Source organism: Liolophura sinensis, chromosome 13 (assembly GCF_032854445.1).
Source record: "Liolophura sinensis isolate JHLJ2023 chromosome 13, CUHK_Ljap_v2, whole genome shotgun sequence".
Taxonomy (NCBI): Eukaryota; Metazoa; Mollusca; class Polyplacophora; order Chitonida; family Chitonidae; genus Liolophura; species Liolophura sinensis.
This window is the reverse complement of record NC_088307.1, coordinates 25,337,192-25,357,249: the sequence shown is the minus strand read 5'-3', so window position 1 is coordinate 25,357,249 and position 20,058 is coordinate 25,337,192. Positions and strand designations below refer to the sequence as shown.

At 39.5% G+C, this 20,058-nt stretch overlaps 1 protein-coding gene across 1 annotated transcript; it reads right to left on the bottom strand.

Moving 5' to 3' along the window:
* Positions 1-1,376: 1,376 nt before the first annotated feature.
* On the bottom strand, positions 1,377-12,268 carry LOC135480667 (uncharacterized). Its single transcript, XM_064760563.1, has 7 exons — positions 12,191-12,268; positions 8,889-9,096; positions 7,432-7,528; positions 6,666-6,823; positions 5,931-6,151; positions 4,475-4,658; positions 1,377-1,634 (listed from the first exon to the last, which is right to left on the bottom strand). Exons 2-7 carry the CDS (start codon positions 9,088-9,090, stop codon positions 1,444-1,446), a joined length of 1,053 nt encoding a protein of 350 aa, XP_064616633.1. The 5' UTR covers positions 9,091-9,096; positions 12,191-12,268; the 3' UTR covers positions 1,377-1,443.
* Between the last annotated feature and the right edge of the window lie 7,790 nt (positions 12,269-20,058).

Genomic DNA, 20,058 nt, shown 5'->3' with positions numbered 1-20,058 from the left:
TTATTTCTTTATAATCAATGAATAACTGTCTGTTTGTATTGGTTTGTGAATTTCCTTGGGGAGGAAACGTTTTGTTAAAGTTAGCTTCAATAAATGAGATATTATATTATATTATATTATATTATATTATATTATATTATATTATATTATATTATATTATATTTATTATATTATATTATATAATATAATATTATATTATATTATATAATATAAACCGTGACTAATAAATATTCCTTGTAAATACCCTAGACAATCGGTAAACAATGGTCATAATAGTTGGATTAAATGAGGCTTGTTTATAGTGAAAAATCCATGTACTAAAATGTCAAACAAATAGGACACTGTACAAAATCATGATGTATAAACAGTTTACCCAGAGAAAATTAAACGCTGTCATACTATGATAACTATATTTGGAATTAAGATTCATGGAACGTGTTAGAATCTGAATAAAGAAGCGTGTGGCTTGATGGCAGCAAAAGCTTTGTTTTATTTTAATCATCCACAAGAACCACCCCCATGGGTTAAAGGTAAAACTTTTATAGCCATTAAATATCTGTTTACTGTGAAACGTTGAGATGTTGAAGAACAGATCTCAGGAGAAATCCATGATCATCCATCCTGTGCTGGACTTGAATTCACGTTGAGAGAGAATGTCATAACTTTTCACATGCTTTTGTAGCTGAAAGCTGTTGCTACCCTCCCAAGAAACATAAAAGCATTGGACCAATATTGGCACGCTGACACGTATTCAATGGGCCATTTGGGGAACAATTATCGGACCAATACACGTTTTGCACAGTGGCGCGGCACTGGTCCAGTACTGGTTTGGGAATTTCACCATTATGTATCCATTTTTAACATGCATTGGACCAGTGTAGTAATACATTGATTGGCCCAGAGTTGCATAAAGTTATTAGGCCAATACAGCGCCAATCTTTGTAAGAATAGGGCCAGTACAGTACATTTAGAATTGGGCCAATGTACTCTTTGCTCATAACTGGTCCTAAACAGATATAGTGAAGACCCAGAATGCTTATCCCCAATCAAATCCATTGCTTTTCCTAGGAATAAAAGTAATCATTCAGCGACATTTGTTAAATTGATATTTGCAGTAACCCTACCTTGATATTTTTTTAACCTTTTTCTATTGGTCGACAAGAAAGCAACATATATGCCAAACAGTACGACTGTCAAAACCTTTGGCTTTAAGGTTGAAAATGTTACCATAGCAGCTCTTGGCAAAAGGTTTGATGAAGAATACAAACTGGTGGGAGACCAGTGAATCACCAAAACAGTTTCAGAACTTATTTACATTTATAAAGTAAGGAACTCAACCAACATGTATATGTAAGTTTCTAATAGTTTAATTGATCCCACCTGCACCAATGGCACAAAAAGAGTTGACTCTTAAATCAAGCACAGGAAAATAGCTCGGACCGATCAAAGTTCATTTTCAGTGATTTCAGCGATTTTGCTGTTTTCCGAAACAGTCACTACTGACACAGTGGCTTGAGACTCAGCGCGCCTCTTCCTGCCCCCATGCCTGTCGCAGGCGTTGCGAAGCCATATCATCATTTCTCTCTCGACCTGGTCTTCTGTTGTTTTGAAGGCAACGTTCTTCAGCATCGCTTCTGTGAACACACATTTCACAAGGCAAATTAACTGCCAGTTTCTTTGAATACAACTGTATCGAAATAACTACACGTCAACGTGTATAGAATCATCCTAGGCAAACTGAAAGTTTCTGAGAATAAGCCCATTTAAAGAAACAAAACAACTGGCTTTCAAATTATCCAATTCGAGATGGCACTTTCAAGGCAAATTTTGGAAGGACAGTGTCAAGAGGTCGGATTCTGTAATACGGTTGATTAGAACTGGTCATAATTTTTCATGAACATTATTCATTCGCCTGTTTGCCGATCCCATTCTGCTACTCTTGTCGGAATAAAATACTGTTTATTGTTTTCTCACAATAGCGTACCTTATACCGACGACACAACACAGCATCAAGACAAACACCAGTGTAAATGACGTCACAGTACAATGCACAAGTGACATTAAGCCATCTTTCCTACGTCGGTTACACTATTAAGGTTTTGTATATGCCGCTCTTTTAATGTATCTGTTTTTCCAATCTTATAAAATGACAAGTTCAACTAAATCCCTTTATAGTATGTAACGAGTTTTGTAACCAGCAGTAATTGACCAATCCAATAACCAAGAAATTACTTAAAGGGGCTATACCGGATATTTTCAGCAAAAAAAAATTGATAGTCACAAATCAATCAAATCTTATGTTATTGGTAAAGAACTAGGCAAAATAATACTTCCCACCAAAAATCAGCCTCATCCATGCACGTTTTAGCCCGTTGATTAAGTTGATAAAATTGCTAATTCGACCCGAATTAACGGTTTTATTGAACTTTATCTGCTGTTCTAAACACTAAGGCGTGCATCAATGAGCCTGATTTATGGTAAAGGGCAATATTTTGGGCTGTTCTTTAATAATGGCATAGGATTGGATTGATTTGCGACTACCACTTCCACTTTTTGCTGAAAATGTCCGGCATAGCCCGTTTAAAAGAAAAGAAAATAAGGCCTCACCGAAGTTTATCGTCATATGAAAGGCAATAAAAAATTGTTGGTAAAAATATTTTTATTATTTTTCTACGATTTTTCCTCACCAGGTTATAAGCGTTTGAAATTTTAGATTCAATGGAGGCCTGTTTCGGCCATAAAAAGGTCCAGTGATGTCATAATTCTGCTTTCATTTCTGTAGATCATACATGTTGGATGGATACTACGTCTTCGATTAAAATGATTTGGGTGATATTGGCTTGCGTATTAAATCATGAAAGTTTGATGCCGGAATAAACAATTGCTGCGGAATTAACAAATTCCTGTGACGTCACTGGTTCTTCGGTTCTCAATAGGCTTCCATAAAGTCAAATTTTCAAATCCTCATAACTTTGTAAGAAAAAATCGCAGACAATAAATAAAAATATTTTTGTGAACCATTTTTCATTTGAGACTAACTTGTTATCAACCCTTACTATGCTTTTAAGGTCTTTGTGGCATAACAAAAGAATTGGCAGAATACTCTGTGTTCAATTCGGAATTGCAATACCCTTTGTATAATTTGCGAAATGTAGCAAGGTACCTAAATATAGAGTCAAAATGAATTGTATGTCTTTTCTCGGAGTTGTTAACTTGCTATAATAGCAATGTTGATGAGTGGAAATTCTAATATTATAATTTGCGCCCTGCATACTATTACAGGTACTGTTGTGTTATTTGTGTCAACTAACAGCCTAGATAATGGATTATCAAACGGAATTAAGGGAGAAGCCAAGCAACGTTCCAACTGGATAGGCAAAATTGAAACTGGTCCCATTTTATCGGGCTATTTTCAACAGTTTTAACATGAGTGAGATAGGAAAATTTCAATTTTGGACACCCTTCTCAAGAAAAATGACCTCTAAACGGGCAAATTGGACACCTTGCTTCAGATTTCTGGCTAAACCCCTGAGCCGAAGGCTGGAGCCCAAAAACAACTGGTCAATTCATCAAGGCGACCTGATGACCCTGACAGGATTTATTATGGGAAATAGAAATAAAAGTCTCCTTCAGGGCCTCTAATCAACTACATAATGGACAATCAGTATGGACCAGTTGTTTGAGCGTTCATGCCTGCCGCTTTGCCTGTCAAACAAAAGGTCAATTCTGTAAGATAGTCCATTATTTAAGCGATTGAATCACCTGACAGGATTTTATTTCATTAAGTGTAAGAAAACTAAAGAACCACAATTATCCTAGCTTAAAGGCCTTTCATTCCACCTGTATAGTTGCACGCACTTTGAAATTACGACTTGCAACACCACAATCAACTGCCAATTATGGTAGTTACTTGGAGCTGCCATTTTTGATCTCCTAGACTCTTCTTCTTTGTAGGTAGGGATTGTTTCAAGCACTTTTTATGATCAGGACAGTTCAACTTATATTTCTAAAAGCACTGTTACGATCTCCCATCTCTATTAAATGTAACAAAAAGCAACAACAATATTTGAAGGGGATAGTACATAAAGAATTTTTTTAACTTATTCCACGACAGAACATAGTTCAGTTCAATGTTGGCAGCTCCCAGTAATTAGCATAATTAGCAGTTTACCATGCTACCAAAAGTACAACCAACTATAGAATGAGGAACGAAAGCCCTTTTAGCTAGGATACTTGTGGTTCTTTAGTTTTCTTCCCCTCAAAATACAAGACTGAGGTAAAACAGACAAAATGAACATTCTTCAACTCCAATTAGGTCATGAAAAAAAAAGAGAGAATGAAAAACTATAATATTTAACCCACTAATCACCAATGCGATAGATGGGAAGCAAATTGCCAAGGACCAAAATGCAGGCACATAAACTTTGTCCAGGATACATTAATATCAAAAACAAATGCTCAGTAAAATGCTTACTTTTCATTGCAGCGCATAGGCGCAGACCACCAAATGCTCTCTTCGGTTCAGTCTGCTGACCTTTCCAGCCCTTCCTCCCTGCCCAATTAAGGTTCAGAGCAACATTATGGGATATGGTTTGAGACATCACCCGTCTGGTCGCCTCCTTAAGATTAGAACCCCCGATGAGGCTGAGTTGATTGACCTACAATAATATTACATACTGGTATAATAACCTTGTGTTGTAAAGCCAAAATAGCATTGATGGTTACCTATATTGTTTTTTTTACATCCTGAAGGTGATGCTAAGTGAAAATTTTCAAGCTGTAAAGCAATACAGTTGTTTGCCAAAAGTTGGCTAGGGTGGTGATGGGTTGGGTGGGAGTCAAGTGCTACTTCTTTGAACATGAAGCTGCGCTAACAAAAAACCCCTGGACCCGAGGGCTCAAGTAATACTAAGTGAATTCATCCCTCCTAATGCTTATCTGAGCCATGTTTATATGTGAGTATAAATTGTGCTTGAATAATAAATTGAAATTGAAATTATCACTCTAACTCCCCATACTAATTCTATTCATCAATCCTTAAGGTGAAACATCTCATGTTCCTGAAATATCATCTTGCAAATTCTGTGATGTTACTCAAGCTGCCTTACCTTATTTTCTTTCTTAACGGCACCTTAACATACTGCCACACCCAACCCCCTGTCCATTTTCCATAATAGACCATCTTTATGTACTGCCATTGCCCTTCCAATCCTCTTCCGTTAATCATTATTATGTACCAAGCCTCTCCCCTAAATCCCCCGCCGCTGATAATAGTAGGCCTAATGTACCATGCTTCCCCCCCCCTCCCCATCCAAATCAGCCGCTGTGGACCATATTTATCTATGTACTCCCTCCTCCATAGATTATTATGTACCATAAGACCTCCCACCCATGTCCCCCGCCCTCTACATCTACCGGCAGCCATAGGAAGGTAGAAAAAACACATAGAATAAAGTATAAGGCACAATAGTGACATAAAATTGCCATACCAGTACAAAAAAATTATCAGCCCACCAAGTTTCATTGAGGTAACTCAATTGGTTTTGACCACGACAATACCATTTGGAAAACACTGTAGCAGCTGGATCCAAATAAGAAATCCATCATGTCCACGAAGTTTCAACTCCGGAAATATCTGCAGCCATGTAACACCCAAGACGAGATGACCATCCCAGCATGGCATCCGTTTTGTTTACCACGTTACAAGAGAATCCTGTGATGAGTTTAGGAGCAGATGCGTTGACAAGCTCTCTTGCAGGTATAGGCACATACTGTCCAAAATCGGACAAGAATTTACTATCATTAATATCTATCATAATAGGGCAAAAACTTCAGAAATAATTGAAGCAGCATCTTGAAGTACGAGAAGATGAGTTGTCAGCTTAAGCTTGCTTACAGATAGATGAACAGACAGACATCAACAAACTTACCAGTGATTTAGCAATTTCTTTATCTTCAATTTTGTTTTCCATTCCATCCAGCTCTTCCATGGACTTTATTGGAAAGGTATCCATCACATCTATGGTGCCACTTGATGCCTCTTTGCTGATCATCATGTTCAGCAGCTGTCTTTGGGACAAAACCTCTTTGCGGACTTCATCCAAAGATACCTGGACAGCACTGATAGCCTTTAGTATTTCTCTGTCTGTGGCTGAAAAAAGAGCATTATAACTATATTTAATGTACACGCTGTTTAGATTTAATGAAATCTGTCTACAGCTAGTGTTATTTGTTGTCACACAACTTTCAAGATCAGGCTGTTGATTTAGTTACATCATCGGTCCTTTCAGTGCGATGTGTCAGTGCGTGATGTACCGGTATTTATGCTGTTGACTAATCACATTACCTGCACAATGATTGTCTTTTTGCATTTTTGATACTATTTTGTGTACTTCACGCGTGTATTCTCGAATTCCGACTCATATCTATCGACCACAGCCTTGTGGCACTTGAATGTAAACAAATCTCCCTTGCTTGTCGCCCCTGCTTTTCAGAACGTCGCGACGTCATCAGTACGCTGCTTTATTCATACTTGCCCCTGATGACACATATTCCAGTTGATGCTGTTTATGGTTGTTTTAACGAATATTAAAAATGTGGCATTTGACCTTGAACTCCAAAAACAAGCCTTACATGTTAAATTTGTGTAAGATAGGACACGGTACCTTGTCGATTGTCCAGTTGTATACCAGCAGGAACATGGAGGCTTGGAAAAGGTGGGACTGGCGGGGCTGGGGGGAGATGTTTGCGTTTAACTGGTCCGGCAACAGCTTCATCATCACCATCATCGTCTGTGTCGCTGTATAGTGTTCGCTCTTTGCGCCTGTACAGTAAGGCAATCGGTGCATTATAACATGTGTACATTATTGTTCACTATCAAATTATGATAGTGCTCTTGTCAGAAAAAAAATGCGAGTTTGGAAGCAGCGCGATCTTAATTTGCTCTGTGAAGCAAGGCTGAGATCGTTCCTTTCAGTATTTCTGTTATATGATGGCGAGTCAGTATTTCTGGGCATCCCCGGGTGGAAGAAACCCCTGGAAGAAACCAGGGTAAACCACCGACCATTGGCAAGTCACTGACAACTTCTCCACATAATCAAAGGTGGACAGCAGGAGGTCTCAAACGAATTGCAGTCCATTAATACCAATATTACCTGATTTTTCTTGGTACTTACAAGCGTTGTCGTCCACCTTGCAAAAGATAGCCTCATAACCAATCAGCCAAACGGCCTGGAATGAGAGAAACATTCCCTGACACTATGGGAAATCGATCCCGGGATGTCTTGACCAGCACTTCAGCAGCCAAGAGCGCTAGCCACTACTCCATGGCTGTGGGCGATAGTGTTTTAAGTTTTGATTTGTTTCTCTTTATTCTTTACAGGAGACTTATTGTTGTAATAGTGTTGTTTTAATGCTGTTCTCTCTATGTACCTTCTTGCACCCTTCCCCATTCCAACTTCATCATCTGTTTGTATGTCTGAGGTTTCCTCGGCCATTCGAAGCTTTCTTCTGCCATCCTCATAGCTATCTGCATGGAAAATGCAGAACATTTGACTGACTGACTGATTACAGTCCATTTTTATTACACCGTACTCATGAGTATTTCCCTTATATGACAGAAGGTCAGTATTTATGGTTGGGTGGAAAAAAACCAGGGAAAAACCACCAGTTGACCACCAGTTGACCTTTGGCAAGTCACCGACAACTTCCCTCCTGTATTATACAGTGATGGAATGCGCTAGTTCTCCAGCAAATGCGGCTCTGTTTTCACAGCGCTACTAGCATCATTGTTCTCGAAAAGTTTGAATTTGCATCCCAACATGTTGATCACTGGCTTCCCTGCGCCACGGCCCACAGGCAAGAATATCTGAATTAGGCAATAAGATGATAGATCAATTGTGGTTTAAACCTGACTGACCAATTGTGGTTTATCCCAGCATATTCTGGGACTTTGCTGTGGGGGGCATTTGTTCCCCAAGGCCTGGCACCTATGCATTTCATTTTCATATTGTCCATTGTTATGTGTAAACAATACAGCGAACCGAGTTTTCTCAATTTCTTAGTTGTCAACACTTAAACAAGTATTTATTTTTACCTAATTCTGTTCAAACCGCGCTGCTAAGGGGCATGTGTGGTAGTATATTTGCAATCACATGAACAGTTAGAATAAAACCCTGTCTGAGGTAAGTGACAGGGAGACATTTTCATTCGGCTGTGTGAGCCAAATATCCCAATGTCTCACACACGTCACTGCTTTGGTTATTCTCTTTCCGCTGTACGTTCATTTTGTTTTGTTTTAACATCATTTAAGTATTCAATATTACCTTACATGTATTTGCACAACGGCCACCAACTTCATACATTGAGGAAACTAGAGCACTAGAAGTAAACCATTGCTTTGTTGCACACTTGTGATACCAGTGAAACATTGCTGCACCAATATAAGATGCTTAATTGCTATCGTTAGAGGCTATCGGTGCATCACCTGAGATGAATTTTTTGCATGACACTTTCTGCACGACCTGTAAAACAATGCATGGAAAACCTGCCTCAAGTCATTCATCTGAGTGTGTTGTCGGCGAACATGATTGTAATGATTCACCATCACAGAGGTTTTTTTCATTTTTTGATATCAAAAAGGAATACATTGGAGCTATTTTCTGATGGTTTGAAGGTCAAAACTGCCCCATGAATGTACAGTTCTGCAGCCTGCAGGTAACAAGAGACTAATTAATATGTGGTTTACACGTCTTAAAATGGTTAGTTTTTCCCTTTGAAGTATATGCAGCATTATTTAGAACCTTAGAATCACCATTTTCTGAACTGTATGTCTGACATGTAATATAATGAGTTAAAATTAATAATGAAACGTTTTACATGATACTCACCACAAGCAGACAGGATGCGAATGCTGTAACTTGGCCAAGTTTTGTCAGCTGCTACTCTGTCTTTTACAGCTTTAGTTACGTTAGACATATTGCGATACGGTGGCCAAAAAGTTTTTGTCTGAGACTGTAACCAGTTGGAAGCAACAAGCTCTACTTCATCCGTCTCCACAAAAACTACAACGGCATACATTGTCAATGACATGTATGTCTGTAAATAAGAAAGGATTCACAAATTCAGTACATTTACACAAATCACAATTACATTTGGGGTGTATGTCACATACAACATTGTTCTTCAATTCTTTTATAGTCCTTCACTAGACTTTTAGAAACAATAATTAAACAGTGTCATGATTAGGCTAGTTCAAGCTTGGAAAGGTTTAAATACATGTATGTACAGTATGTAGATATTTATTGTCTAATAACTGAAGTACATTTCCATTTTCAATGACAATCCCTCTAGTTGGTCCTCTAATGTTTTCACAAATATTAGAAACTTGAACCACAATATCATTAAATCAAAATACATACATACATACATATATATTGGCAATGTCTGGGAAATAGAAAGTTATGGTAAGGCAGGCATTTGGGGCTTTCTCAATAAAAAGATTTGATCAAATTATCGCTCTTGGATTAAATTTAAAAAACACACAAAAAAGACTATTGCTACTGATTCTACATGTATAAGACTCCAACCCTGCATAATGTCACGTGTATATCACTTTTCTGTACCTAACAGCTGTGAATAAGAGGAATTGCGACATGTACAGTTTTATATGGCAACAACACATATTTCCGAACCACTTCCTGGATGGGAGCAACATGGAGTTTGTCACAGAGGTCGGTGACCATGTGGATGTTGATTTCACTTGAATTGAGAGGGTAAGAGAAAAATGGTCTACATGATCTGAATGACTGATAAACCACCAGTACATCTCCACCACAATACAAAATATTTTTGATGAGGCAAACCTTTGACCCTACCCCAACACAATTGTTGCCGGTTTCTGTTACAACACAGAAATGGTCCAGTTCAACTTCTGTGTATTGGACACAGTTCTGGTATTTATATCCCTGTGGAATTGGACCAAGAAAATGTTGCTTTTTCAGTCCACCATCAGCAGCTGTGGGCAATGTAGCAGCTGAGGGAGATATCTGAGAGATCTCTTTCAGTCTTGCGACAAGCTGCTGTAATGGCAAGCTTTTCTTCCGCACAAGCCGCTTCAGAGTTTTCAGGTGGTTTTCAAAAGGAAATGCTGATATTGTGTCAAGAGGACCATGTATTTTCACCTCTTGAGCAAGGTGGACCAGATTATGGACATTGTACACGACCTGGTCAGCACCGTAAAGGTGCGCAAAGTGTTGGACAAAGCTTACTAGAAGCTCATGTGCATAGCCCACTAACTGATAGCAGAGAGACGGACTTATAAGTATGGTAATTCCGACTGAGAGCAGAAGGAAGTTTTTGTACAACTCATCAGCGATACTGTCCTTTAAAACAACAGTTCCTGTGTACAAAAGAAACATGCGGAATTCTGTTGCCTTCCATCGGTCTATCTCTGACAGTGAACGGGGTTTTCGTGCAAACTCCTTAGGTATAAATTTACACATGTGAAGCAAGGCAGCTGAAATGCGTAATTTTGTCTGAGGCCCTAAGCGAATTGTAAGTGGACCCCTTATCAATAACACAAGGATACGACGCATTACACCGAGGCACACTAAGTGCATATAGTCAATTGGAAACTGTGACACCATAGAGAACAAATTGCAAAGCGGACTTGTTCCAGTGTGATGGTTCTTATCTTCCTGCTTTTCAAATGATTCATCAGTTCGCAGCGTTGCATGAGTTTCAGGAAATGTCATTTTTCCCATTATACACGCCTTTTTGCGTACATTTTTCACATGCGGAATAACCTGCGTGACACTTGATTTGTTTGATAAAGGCACGTGCTGGTGCATCACAGATGAAGGATGTTATGTTAATCTGGTAATGCCTACCTTTGTATTGTATCCCCTCTAGTTTTAGCTTTGTATACTCTGTGATAAAATCTTTCAAAAATTCAGAAGGATCCTTTGGTTTTTCTTGTCCAACAAACAACCCAATGACAAACGGCTGGCATTTTGCTTCATTTTGTATCATTCCCAAAATAGGCCACAGCTGAGTGTTACTACTTTTGAAAATGGGGAGTCCATCCGTATTCACCTGAACATCTATGACTTTGATACATTCCATATTTTTGTTCAATTCTATCCTTCGAATTACACAACCTTGGAGTCCAAAATGATAGTAAGAACCCCCACATATCTGCTTTATCCCCACAACATGTCCAGTATCCAAAAGAGTCCTGGGGTCTTTAGGTAAATTTGGATGATGGTTTCTAAGTAAGACTAATAGCCTGCCAACTGCTGTGTGAGTGATGTTATTTTCAACTGCCCATGCAGCTAACAAATCTGACGACAAAACATTTTCTTCCTCTGAATCAGTACTACCGCAATCATTAAATCTATCACTGTCTACATCCATTGTTGGTATGCTGTTAGGAAATGTCCCTTCATTGTCTATTATGTCATATAATACATCATTGGTTTCTGCTTTGTCTGTGAATGTATTATTTTGTTTGGAGCTAGCATTAATGTCGGTAGTGGTATTGTCAACGGAACAAGTGGCAGTATTGATAGAGACATCGGCTGTAGTACGGCTACTACTGCCAATGCCAGATGGAGTAGTACTACTGGTACTTCCACTAGATTGATCATTGTTAATACAGACAAATTCTTGACCTTTCACCAAACCATGCTCCAAAGCTGTCTGTCTACTTTGCTGGCCTTTAAGCTGACATGACCTTGAACTATTTTGAGCAATGCTTATATTGGACAGATATTTATTTACATTTTCATGTATCCGCCTTCTTTTAGTCCAGTACGACATATTGTCAACTGACTTTGTTTAATAAGTCACATGTACTCACTATTTTAGTGATTCACTGATTGCAATCTGTGTCAATAAATAAGCATGGCATCAAAAACGAAGTAAAGAATGCAGCATGTCTGCTTTAGCCTTTACAATTTCAGTGCTTCCCAATGATTGACAATGTCCCCATGTAAATTTATCCTTGTCCGTGCCAAACTGATAATATAGGTAGACAGGGCCTTCGTTTGGCCTACTCGTATGTATCTATAATCTAGAAATTGAAAATGGAAAGTGAAAGTGAAATGTACTGAATTGCCGTCACTCATTATGTTTTTGTAACAGTCTGTAGTTTTTACGTTTTCGTGATAAAAGTTCGAGACAATCTTACCGTAGCTCTAGGTAGCAGCCGACAGCTTTCTTGGCGCCAGATCCCAGAATTCACTGTTACAGAATGTTCGTTAAGGAATGGCTATCCTCCGGTCCGGCATTGGCCCGGTATCACGCCGGTGAGCGCGCCGGAACAGAACGTCTCGTACATTTTAGGTCTCGTACTTTTGTGCTCGTTAACCCAACAGTACTCGTCAGCCTACATCTTTCGGAGATTTCGCTTAACTCCGGTCAAGGTACGGAAACTCCGAACGTTTTTCCGAGCGCTTACGAGCGAGTCAAATCGGAACATCGCTCGGAGGTTTTCGCTCAACTCCGGTCAGGTGCAACAAGGCACGGAAATCCCCGACCAATGTTTCGAGTTGTGCGAAAACAAAATATGTCATATTTTTATAATATCTACATGCAGCTTTAGCTCCAGAAAACAGTTATTTTCACGTTCCATGTAAACAGAAACTCACATTTGGTTATGTTGAAATATCTCAAGTTTAAATCAGTTGTAATAATCTGCGACTGTATGCTGATAAAAAATAAATAGCCCCCCCCCCCTAAAAAAAACAAACAAAAAAAAAAGCAGAAAAAAAACACACACACACAAAAAATCAAAACAAACAAACAAACAAAAAACAAAACACAACTCAATATTATTCTTTTTATTTCTTTGGACCCAGGCCTGTGCAAACATATCTAAAGAAAATTTTGCGCTTCGTGGGACTTGACGGGATTTTTTAAAGTCTCCATAACGGCAAAGCTTCATTGGGTCAGCAACGGGCAAGTTACGGCGATATTTAATGGCTCAATAATGGCCAGCCAATAATGGCCCGAGGGTGGGTCAGTACATGCTTTGAATATCGGTAAAACTAAACTGGGCCAGCGCTGGGCCAGATATGGCGATCATAACACTGGCAAAATAGCGGCAAGCCGGAAATGGTTCAGCACTGGCCTTGTTAAACTCTCCAACTGCCGGTACTGCCGTAACAAACCGGTTAAGTCCCGGAATTGGACCAGTACATTCATGTTTATTGGGCTAGTTGGGGCTCAGCACTCATGGGTTAAAGGTAAAAAACCAACAGCACTGATTGGTTCGGGGTCAGTAGAATGTGACATGTCTGATATCTTTAGCAACATACTCAGTGGTCGCAGCACACTACCACACGAGGGCTTTATATAATAATATACACAAATTGAAAAACATAGATGGCTTATAGTCGTATGATTGAAAATCATACGCATCCATCAACATTGTATCAAATGCATGTATACATATATACATAGTAACTGTGATTGATAAATAATTTATATGGATAAGTAAAGGGTTAAGAGTTCAGTTCTACAGTAATGGCTACAGTAATTGAGGTACTTTGCATGAAACTTCAAAAGTTTTTCGCTGGCCTCATCCCATAACACACTGTTGAATCCCGCACGAACCACTCCGACACCACACCACTGCCTTTCAGTGACATCTAGTTGCATTTGAACCTGGTAATAGTACTTATGTTTTTCTTTTAGATATATCTTAGGGTCTTTCATGTAGAACAGGAAATAAGTTTTTTGTTCCCTTTCTATTACTGCCTCTTCAACACTTTTATCTTTACAACTGAAAATACATCTGGCTTCTACCAGACCTGACTCACCAATGTCCTTATCACACGCCAATCTATTTAGACTGCAGGCTGTTTCCCCATGACACAAATTCACAAATCCACTTTCTTTAGTTCTAATACCTGTTAAAGTTTCATATTTATCGACAGCACAGGAGTCACTTGTAATGCCATAAGCTATGGCTTCAGTTCTTATAGGCTTTGACTTCTTCAAAATCTTATTTACCAGTCTGTCAACTTTTTAAGTTCTTTTTCCAAAAGTAACGCTATCTGCTGGCAGTAATTTGGCCTCGTTTGTATTCATACCAGAGAAGGTTGTCTGCTCGGACCGAGTTATTCTTTCTATCTATATTTGTTTTTCTTTCATAACATGTGGATCACCATGTATATCGGTAGTTAATGGCTCATGTGTAGTATTGTTTACATCGTTTATGGGTGCCACATCCTGTAGGGCTCTTGAATATTGAGGAGTAGCTAAAACTCCGTCTGCATGGTCCATTTCTTGCGGTACTGAAGATCCATGTACTGTACAGCGAGGCAATCCTCTAATTTACTCATTAGGTCATGCACACGAAGCTTATGTTTTTCTACACCTTTGTGTCGCCGTTTTGTTTTCAACACTGTACATGGTTTAGATGCTGAATCTGTTGATGGTGTCTTCTCTTTTCCAAACACAGGGTTTGAGAAAACTTTCTGAGATACAGGACAAGGTTCCACCGTAGTATTTCTGACACCTGTTCAATAACATATGATCTCTGTACATGTTTTGCCTTCAGGTAGTGTGTGATATGCTTTTGCTACAAAGCCATCTAAAGCAAACATGACAGCTAGTACATGCGTGCATGCTTCACCAAGTCTGAAACAGCCAACAAAAATTGTGATTATCATACAATATTTTGTATCCCCCCTCAAAACTGTCTGACCGTGAATTGCAGAAAAAAACAGCCAAAGAATTAAAATTAACTTTTACTGTCCTTGGACGGTCATTAAGCCGTGAAATACTCGACAGTTACCGAAGTCTTCCCAAGTTTCACGGGATTTTAAACGGATGGACGAAAGATATTCGCAAGGTTCCCGAATTCGATCTGTCTGAACTAAAGAGCTACCTCATCGAGTCAAACAATGAAAGTTAGGACAGCGGCTCGCCCCGAGCTTACAAAGCACCGAAAGCTTACAGACATTACTGGGTCGGACATGTTCACTCCACAGAGTTCAACAACTAGCCGTAAGTGTAGTGAATCGATAACCTGACAGCTTTTCAAAGTAAGGCATTCAAAGCTATGCAATTAAGCTTGATAACTTCTTCGTTCTGCATTTAGAGTTGAGTTACTCGCTTTGATTGGCGTATCAAAGGCAAAAAGTTCAAGCCAAATAATAACAACTCAACCTTCTAAAATGCAGATACAAGTCTAATAGTTTGCAACAAGAATCGGGTTGGTGTTGTGTTTTTTTTTGTTTTTTTTTTTTTTGCAGATCAAACAAGAATTTTTGCTTTGTTAAAGGAAAATGCAATCCAGGCTAGGATGCGTGCGGGAAACAATATATGGTGTACCTCCAAGAGTCAGGAGATGTTCTTGGCGCACATTTGCTTTGTGTTGCTGGGTATGTTCTGTAATATAGAAGCTCTGCATGTTAGAAATGATATACTACATAGTTAGATGTAATTGCTCTTTACTGAACTTTGTCACATATGGTTGAATTATTGCCAGTATGTTGTATTAAGAACAATTCATTCATTCCTTGTTGAACTGGACCGTTAAACTGCTGGGTAAACTATAGATCTGAAACAAGTCAAATTTAAGATTTTTAAACTGGCAATCTTGGCACTACCTTGCTAGGTTTTCCTCGTAAAAGTAACAAGGCAAGTATTTGCCAGCCCAGTGTGCAACCCTTGTGTGTGAAACAAACTATAGTCGTGACGACACAAATGTTGACATGCCGTTAGGTAGACAAGAGTTCAGTTACTTTTTAACAAGTTTTTTTACGGACCGGTCTTTGTCGGTATTCATTATCAACAACAAGACATGGTGTCAGAGTGGTTGCTTCATTAGCACAATGGTGAAGTTCGAACCACCAGAGACATTTACTTGTGAGCGGCCGTCGGAATGGCAGGAGTGGAAGGAAAGATTCACTTGATTTCGGCTGGCGACTTCAAAGGAAGATGGCGATGTTCAGGTTAGCTCTCTCATTTACGCGATGGGTTCGCAGTCAAAAGCGATCTTTAAATCATTTTCCTTGAATGACAATAACAGTAAAGACTATGGCAAAGTTCTTCAGAAGTTTGATGAACACTTTATTCCTAAACGAAATGTGATTTTCGAGCTCTGTCAGTTCGGCAAATGTGTGCAGAGTGAGGGAGAAAGTGTAGAGACTTTCGTTAGAAACTTATACACTCTCAGCGAACACTGTGACTTTGGTGAGACAAGAAATCAGCAAATTCGTGACAGAATTGTTCTTGGAATTCTTGACAAGCTAGTATCTCAAAGATTACAGATGAAAACTGATCTAACTTTTGATATAAGCGTCAAGTCCGACATTCATATACCATTCGTAGTCCGTAAAAGGCGTTCTAAGTCGATAATCGCAAGATCCATTTCCAAAACAACGCTTAACACTAACTCCCAAAGACAAAGATATGTAAGAAATTATACAAATAAAAAATAAAGCCTGTAACACACAAGAGGGAAGCGCTTATCAGTTTTCAATGATGCCGGGCAGACAATGAATATTCCAGGCATGAATTCCATATCAAAGTTCAAATTCGTAGTCCATGAATGAGTTCCAGGTCAAATAACAAGTAAACAAGTATCTCAGTCGCGCTTTAATTGCAACTGTTCATAAAGGCATCATGCTGATGTAATGAGCATGGCTACCTTTGCGGACCCAAGCCCCAGGTTAAGCAGTATTAGATACAGTTCGAAAATGACGAGCGTTACAGACCCTAACCGATCAGATTGTGATTCAAAAGTAACGGAAGATTACGTCTTTCCCGTTAATATGTAAAGATCTCATGCTACAAGAGGCGCCATCGATGATGTTACACATGACATACAAGATAGACGGTTACACTGGGCAACCAGCGCCATCTATGTTGTTAAATACCATGTACGTGATCAATATGTACATAGGGATAACAGCGCCGTCTATGTGGTTGATCACAATGCAGATCGCCAGAGATTCTGAACGCTCTGTCCATACCTGCCAACGAGAGTGTTATGCTCATGGTAAAATTTGAGAAACTTAGAATGTAGGCGTTTGATGGAGTATCCTTGACAAACTAGTTAGAGACAGGTATTGAAATGTCAAGTCATTCTCAATTAGGGAAAAATCAGGACTCATAAATTAGGTCAGACTCGCGTACAGTCGACAGCGATGAGGTCACGCGCGGCGGTGGGAAGACTATAGACTGGCCACAGACCCCCATTAGTTTTCCATAAGCGACAATGTTAACGTTTAGCGCTGTAGCTCAGTCCCAAACATTCCGAGGCCAATAAGCTTTGGTGCATACCTGGCCCAGCCTGAGAGAAAGAAGCTGTAAAAATCTTGACATAGGTTGACCGTCAAAATCTGGACCTTTACATGCCAGCAGCTGGGAGGGGTGCCTAGCAACGCCAAGGGGACGTCACTCGCAGCCTCATCACCACCTGTCTCCTTGTGTCCTCTCGCCCAGAATTTCAAACTTTCACCATTAAAACTCATACCTGCCCAAAGCTTAGACAATTTCCATCATTTTGATACCAAGCATGCACTTGTACACCAAAAACGGCAGGCTGGCAGCAAAAAAAGACTTTACACCCTAAAATACACAGAACTACAATCGTCCCTACTGAAAAACGGAAGTTGTAATGGGGGTCTGTGTCCTATCACACCAGCCAACTTTTTTTAAAATCAATAATTTTTGCACCACATAATGCTTACTACCTCTAAACCTCACACATAAAGTTACAGCTTGATACATGCAAAAACTTTTGAGTAGGAGGAATTTAACTTGGGGTACCCCTATCTTGGAAATGTGTCTGTTTGTCCGTCCTCAAGCACGAAGTTCAAAGCTCTGTAGTGCACATACCGTTCAAAATATCTTAACCAGGTCAAATGTTTTGGAAAGCTGGTATGTATATCTGCAAGAAAAATGAAAAAATTCCAATGACAAAGTATTTTACATTTTCCATTGACAAACATTTAGAAAATTATGGATTTTCAAGTAGATTTTCTTGTTTACAGCAGTGTTAAGAAAATACTTAAAAGCCAAAAGTGTCAAAATATATATCAAAAGACAGGTAATTTATCTGACAATTCACTTACAAAATATAGGACATACCTTTTAGCAACTTTGTGCAAAATTTGACTTAAAATGATACAGGTGGGTAGCAAAGCGGAGTTTCAAAATTCCAGAAAAGTACATTTTGATCACCATCAAAGTAAACATATGCATCCAAATTGATATAGAAATGCTCATAGGCAGAGTTCCCATGGATAGGGCTAAAGAAAAGACTAGTATCCCTTTTACATAGTGATTCACATGATAAAACCCTTTAAAAGATCACCCACTCCCCCCCCCTCCACACTACCCCCCTTTCCCGTCTCCCCCATGGCTGCCATTGGTTGGCTGGCTTACCTCAACTCACAGTGCAAAAGAATCCCACCACCTGTGTTGTTGCCTCAGACTAAATTAGTACTATCCACATAACAAACACCAAAGTGTGACACTGGCATCTACAAGAGATAAGTAGAGGGGAGAAATATGAATTTGCCACTTACAAAAATAAAGCCACACAGTACATGCACATTGGTCATTCAGACAGTCAGCAAGGCAACCCTCCCAAGACATGTTGAAGGGACCCATGAAGAGGGGAAAAGCTATACTTTTTAACCTGTAACAACACAGAAATCCTCAAATAATCAGTGAGAAATTACATCCGTAATCAGGTTCCACACTGGGTGTTCCTGGGTGGGCATAAGGAATGGACATTCAAACTGTCCGTACATATATGAGAAACCTGTGACGTTTCCCCGGTTGGGGGGGGGGGGGGGGGGCTGGAGGGGTATGTGTCATGGTGTAGTACCGGACCAATGACGGGGATTCTAGGTCGGCCAAGGGAGTGGAAGACTGCATCCGAATGGTCAGGCCTTTGAGGAAGCTGAACGGCTAGCAGACCCCACTCACCTAGGTAGATCCCAGTTCAATATATGCATAAACCAGGCAAAGTTCACTGACGCCATGTTTGGGAGACAAGATCTAAAGAGGGAAACCAAGATAAAAGCTCAATAGGTATTAAACTAGGATGTGAAAGACATATGTAGCTGTCTAATTTCTAACTTGTGTGTGAGGACATTGGAAACATAAAAAAAAATCCCAGTTGCCCAGGGAGGTGGATGCCACACTGGGCCACATACTAAAACAAAAACTCCTTGAGATGTCGTAGGAACAGCGTACTATGTTCTGGTGGAAAAACAGACACCTGGTGGGGCAGAGACTCATTTTCACAAGGGCAATATTCCAACAGATCACACTCACATGTATGCTAGAAACTTGAAATTGATCATTTTTGTTCCAACGCCACACATACTATGTGAGTGCACATGTAACTTGTCAGAGGAATGAATATACACATGCAATGAAAACTACATGCCTACAGTGGTTTATTTTTAAGTTTAAAGAGGAAAATTTACCTTGTCCACTTCAAGTCTATGCCCAAAACAGCAGACAGTGTTCCAGCAGAGATGCCTGTTTTTAATGTTTTGTGACCTGCAGGATGATTTGAAGCACATTTACCTAGTGTGTGGTGGCACACATGGGAGGAACCTGACTTGGTTTGTAAATTAAATGCACACTGGCCCTCTCTACTACTCTAGCCAAGTAAATTAATCTGCTGATGTGTTTTTATCCACCTGTGTGAGGCTGGGCCCTTATATGTGATGCAAGGCCTTATTGACCATCCTTAATCACACCACCCTATCTATCAGTCACATACTCCAATTTCACTCGCAGCACTCAAATTTTGCATTATTTATCAAATGTCAGCCCCAAAAGAGACATTTTAAAAACCAGGAACAATGAAACATTGTCTGTGTTTGTTCCAGTCTGTTTATACTCCTGTACTACCCTTGACCACAGAGCGTTTTAGCCGATTTTTAGACAAAATGGATATGTGGGGTAAATATAGAATTAAAAAGCTTTAAAACTGCTCAATCAAGTTCCATGTCAATGCAAACCACATCGCAGATGTACCCACCAAATATTATCAGGCTGCTGCGAAATCTGAGCACA

Bases quoted from the DNA above. Each gene is read 5' to 3' on its own strand.
- LOC135480667 (XM_064760563.1), bottom strand. From the start codon at position 9,090: ATGTCATTGACAATGTATGCCGTTGTAGTTTTTGTGGAGACGGATGAA. The intron at 6,152-6,665 runs GTACCGTGTCCT...CTCTTTTTTCAG, and splicing joins ACAACTGGACAATCGACAAG to CCACAGACAGAGAAATACTA. The intron at 1,635-4,474 runs GTAAGCATTTTA...GTGTGTTCACAG, and splicing joins CCTATGCGCTGCAATGAAAA to AAGCGATGCTGAAGAACGTT.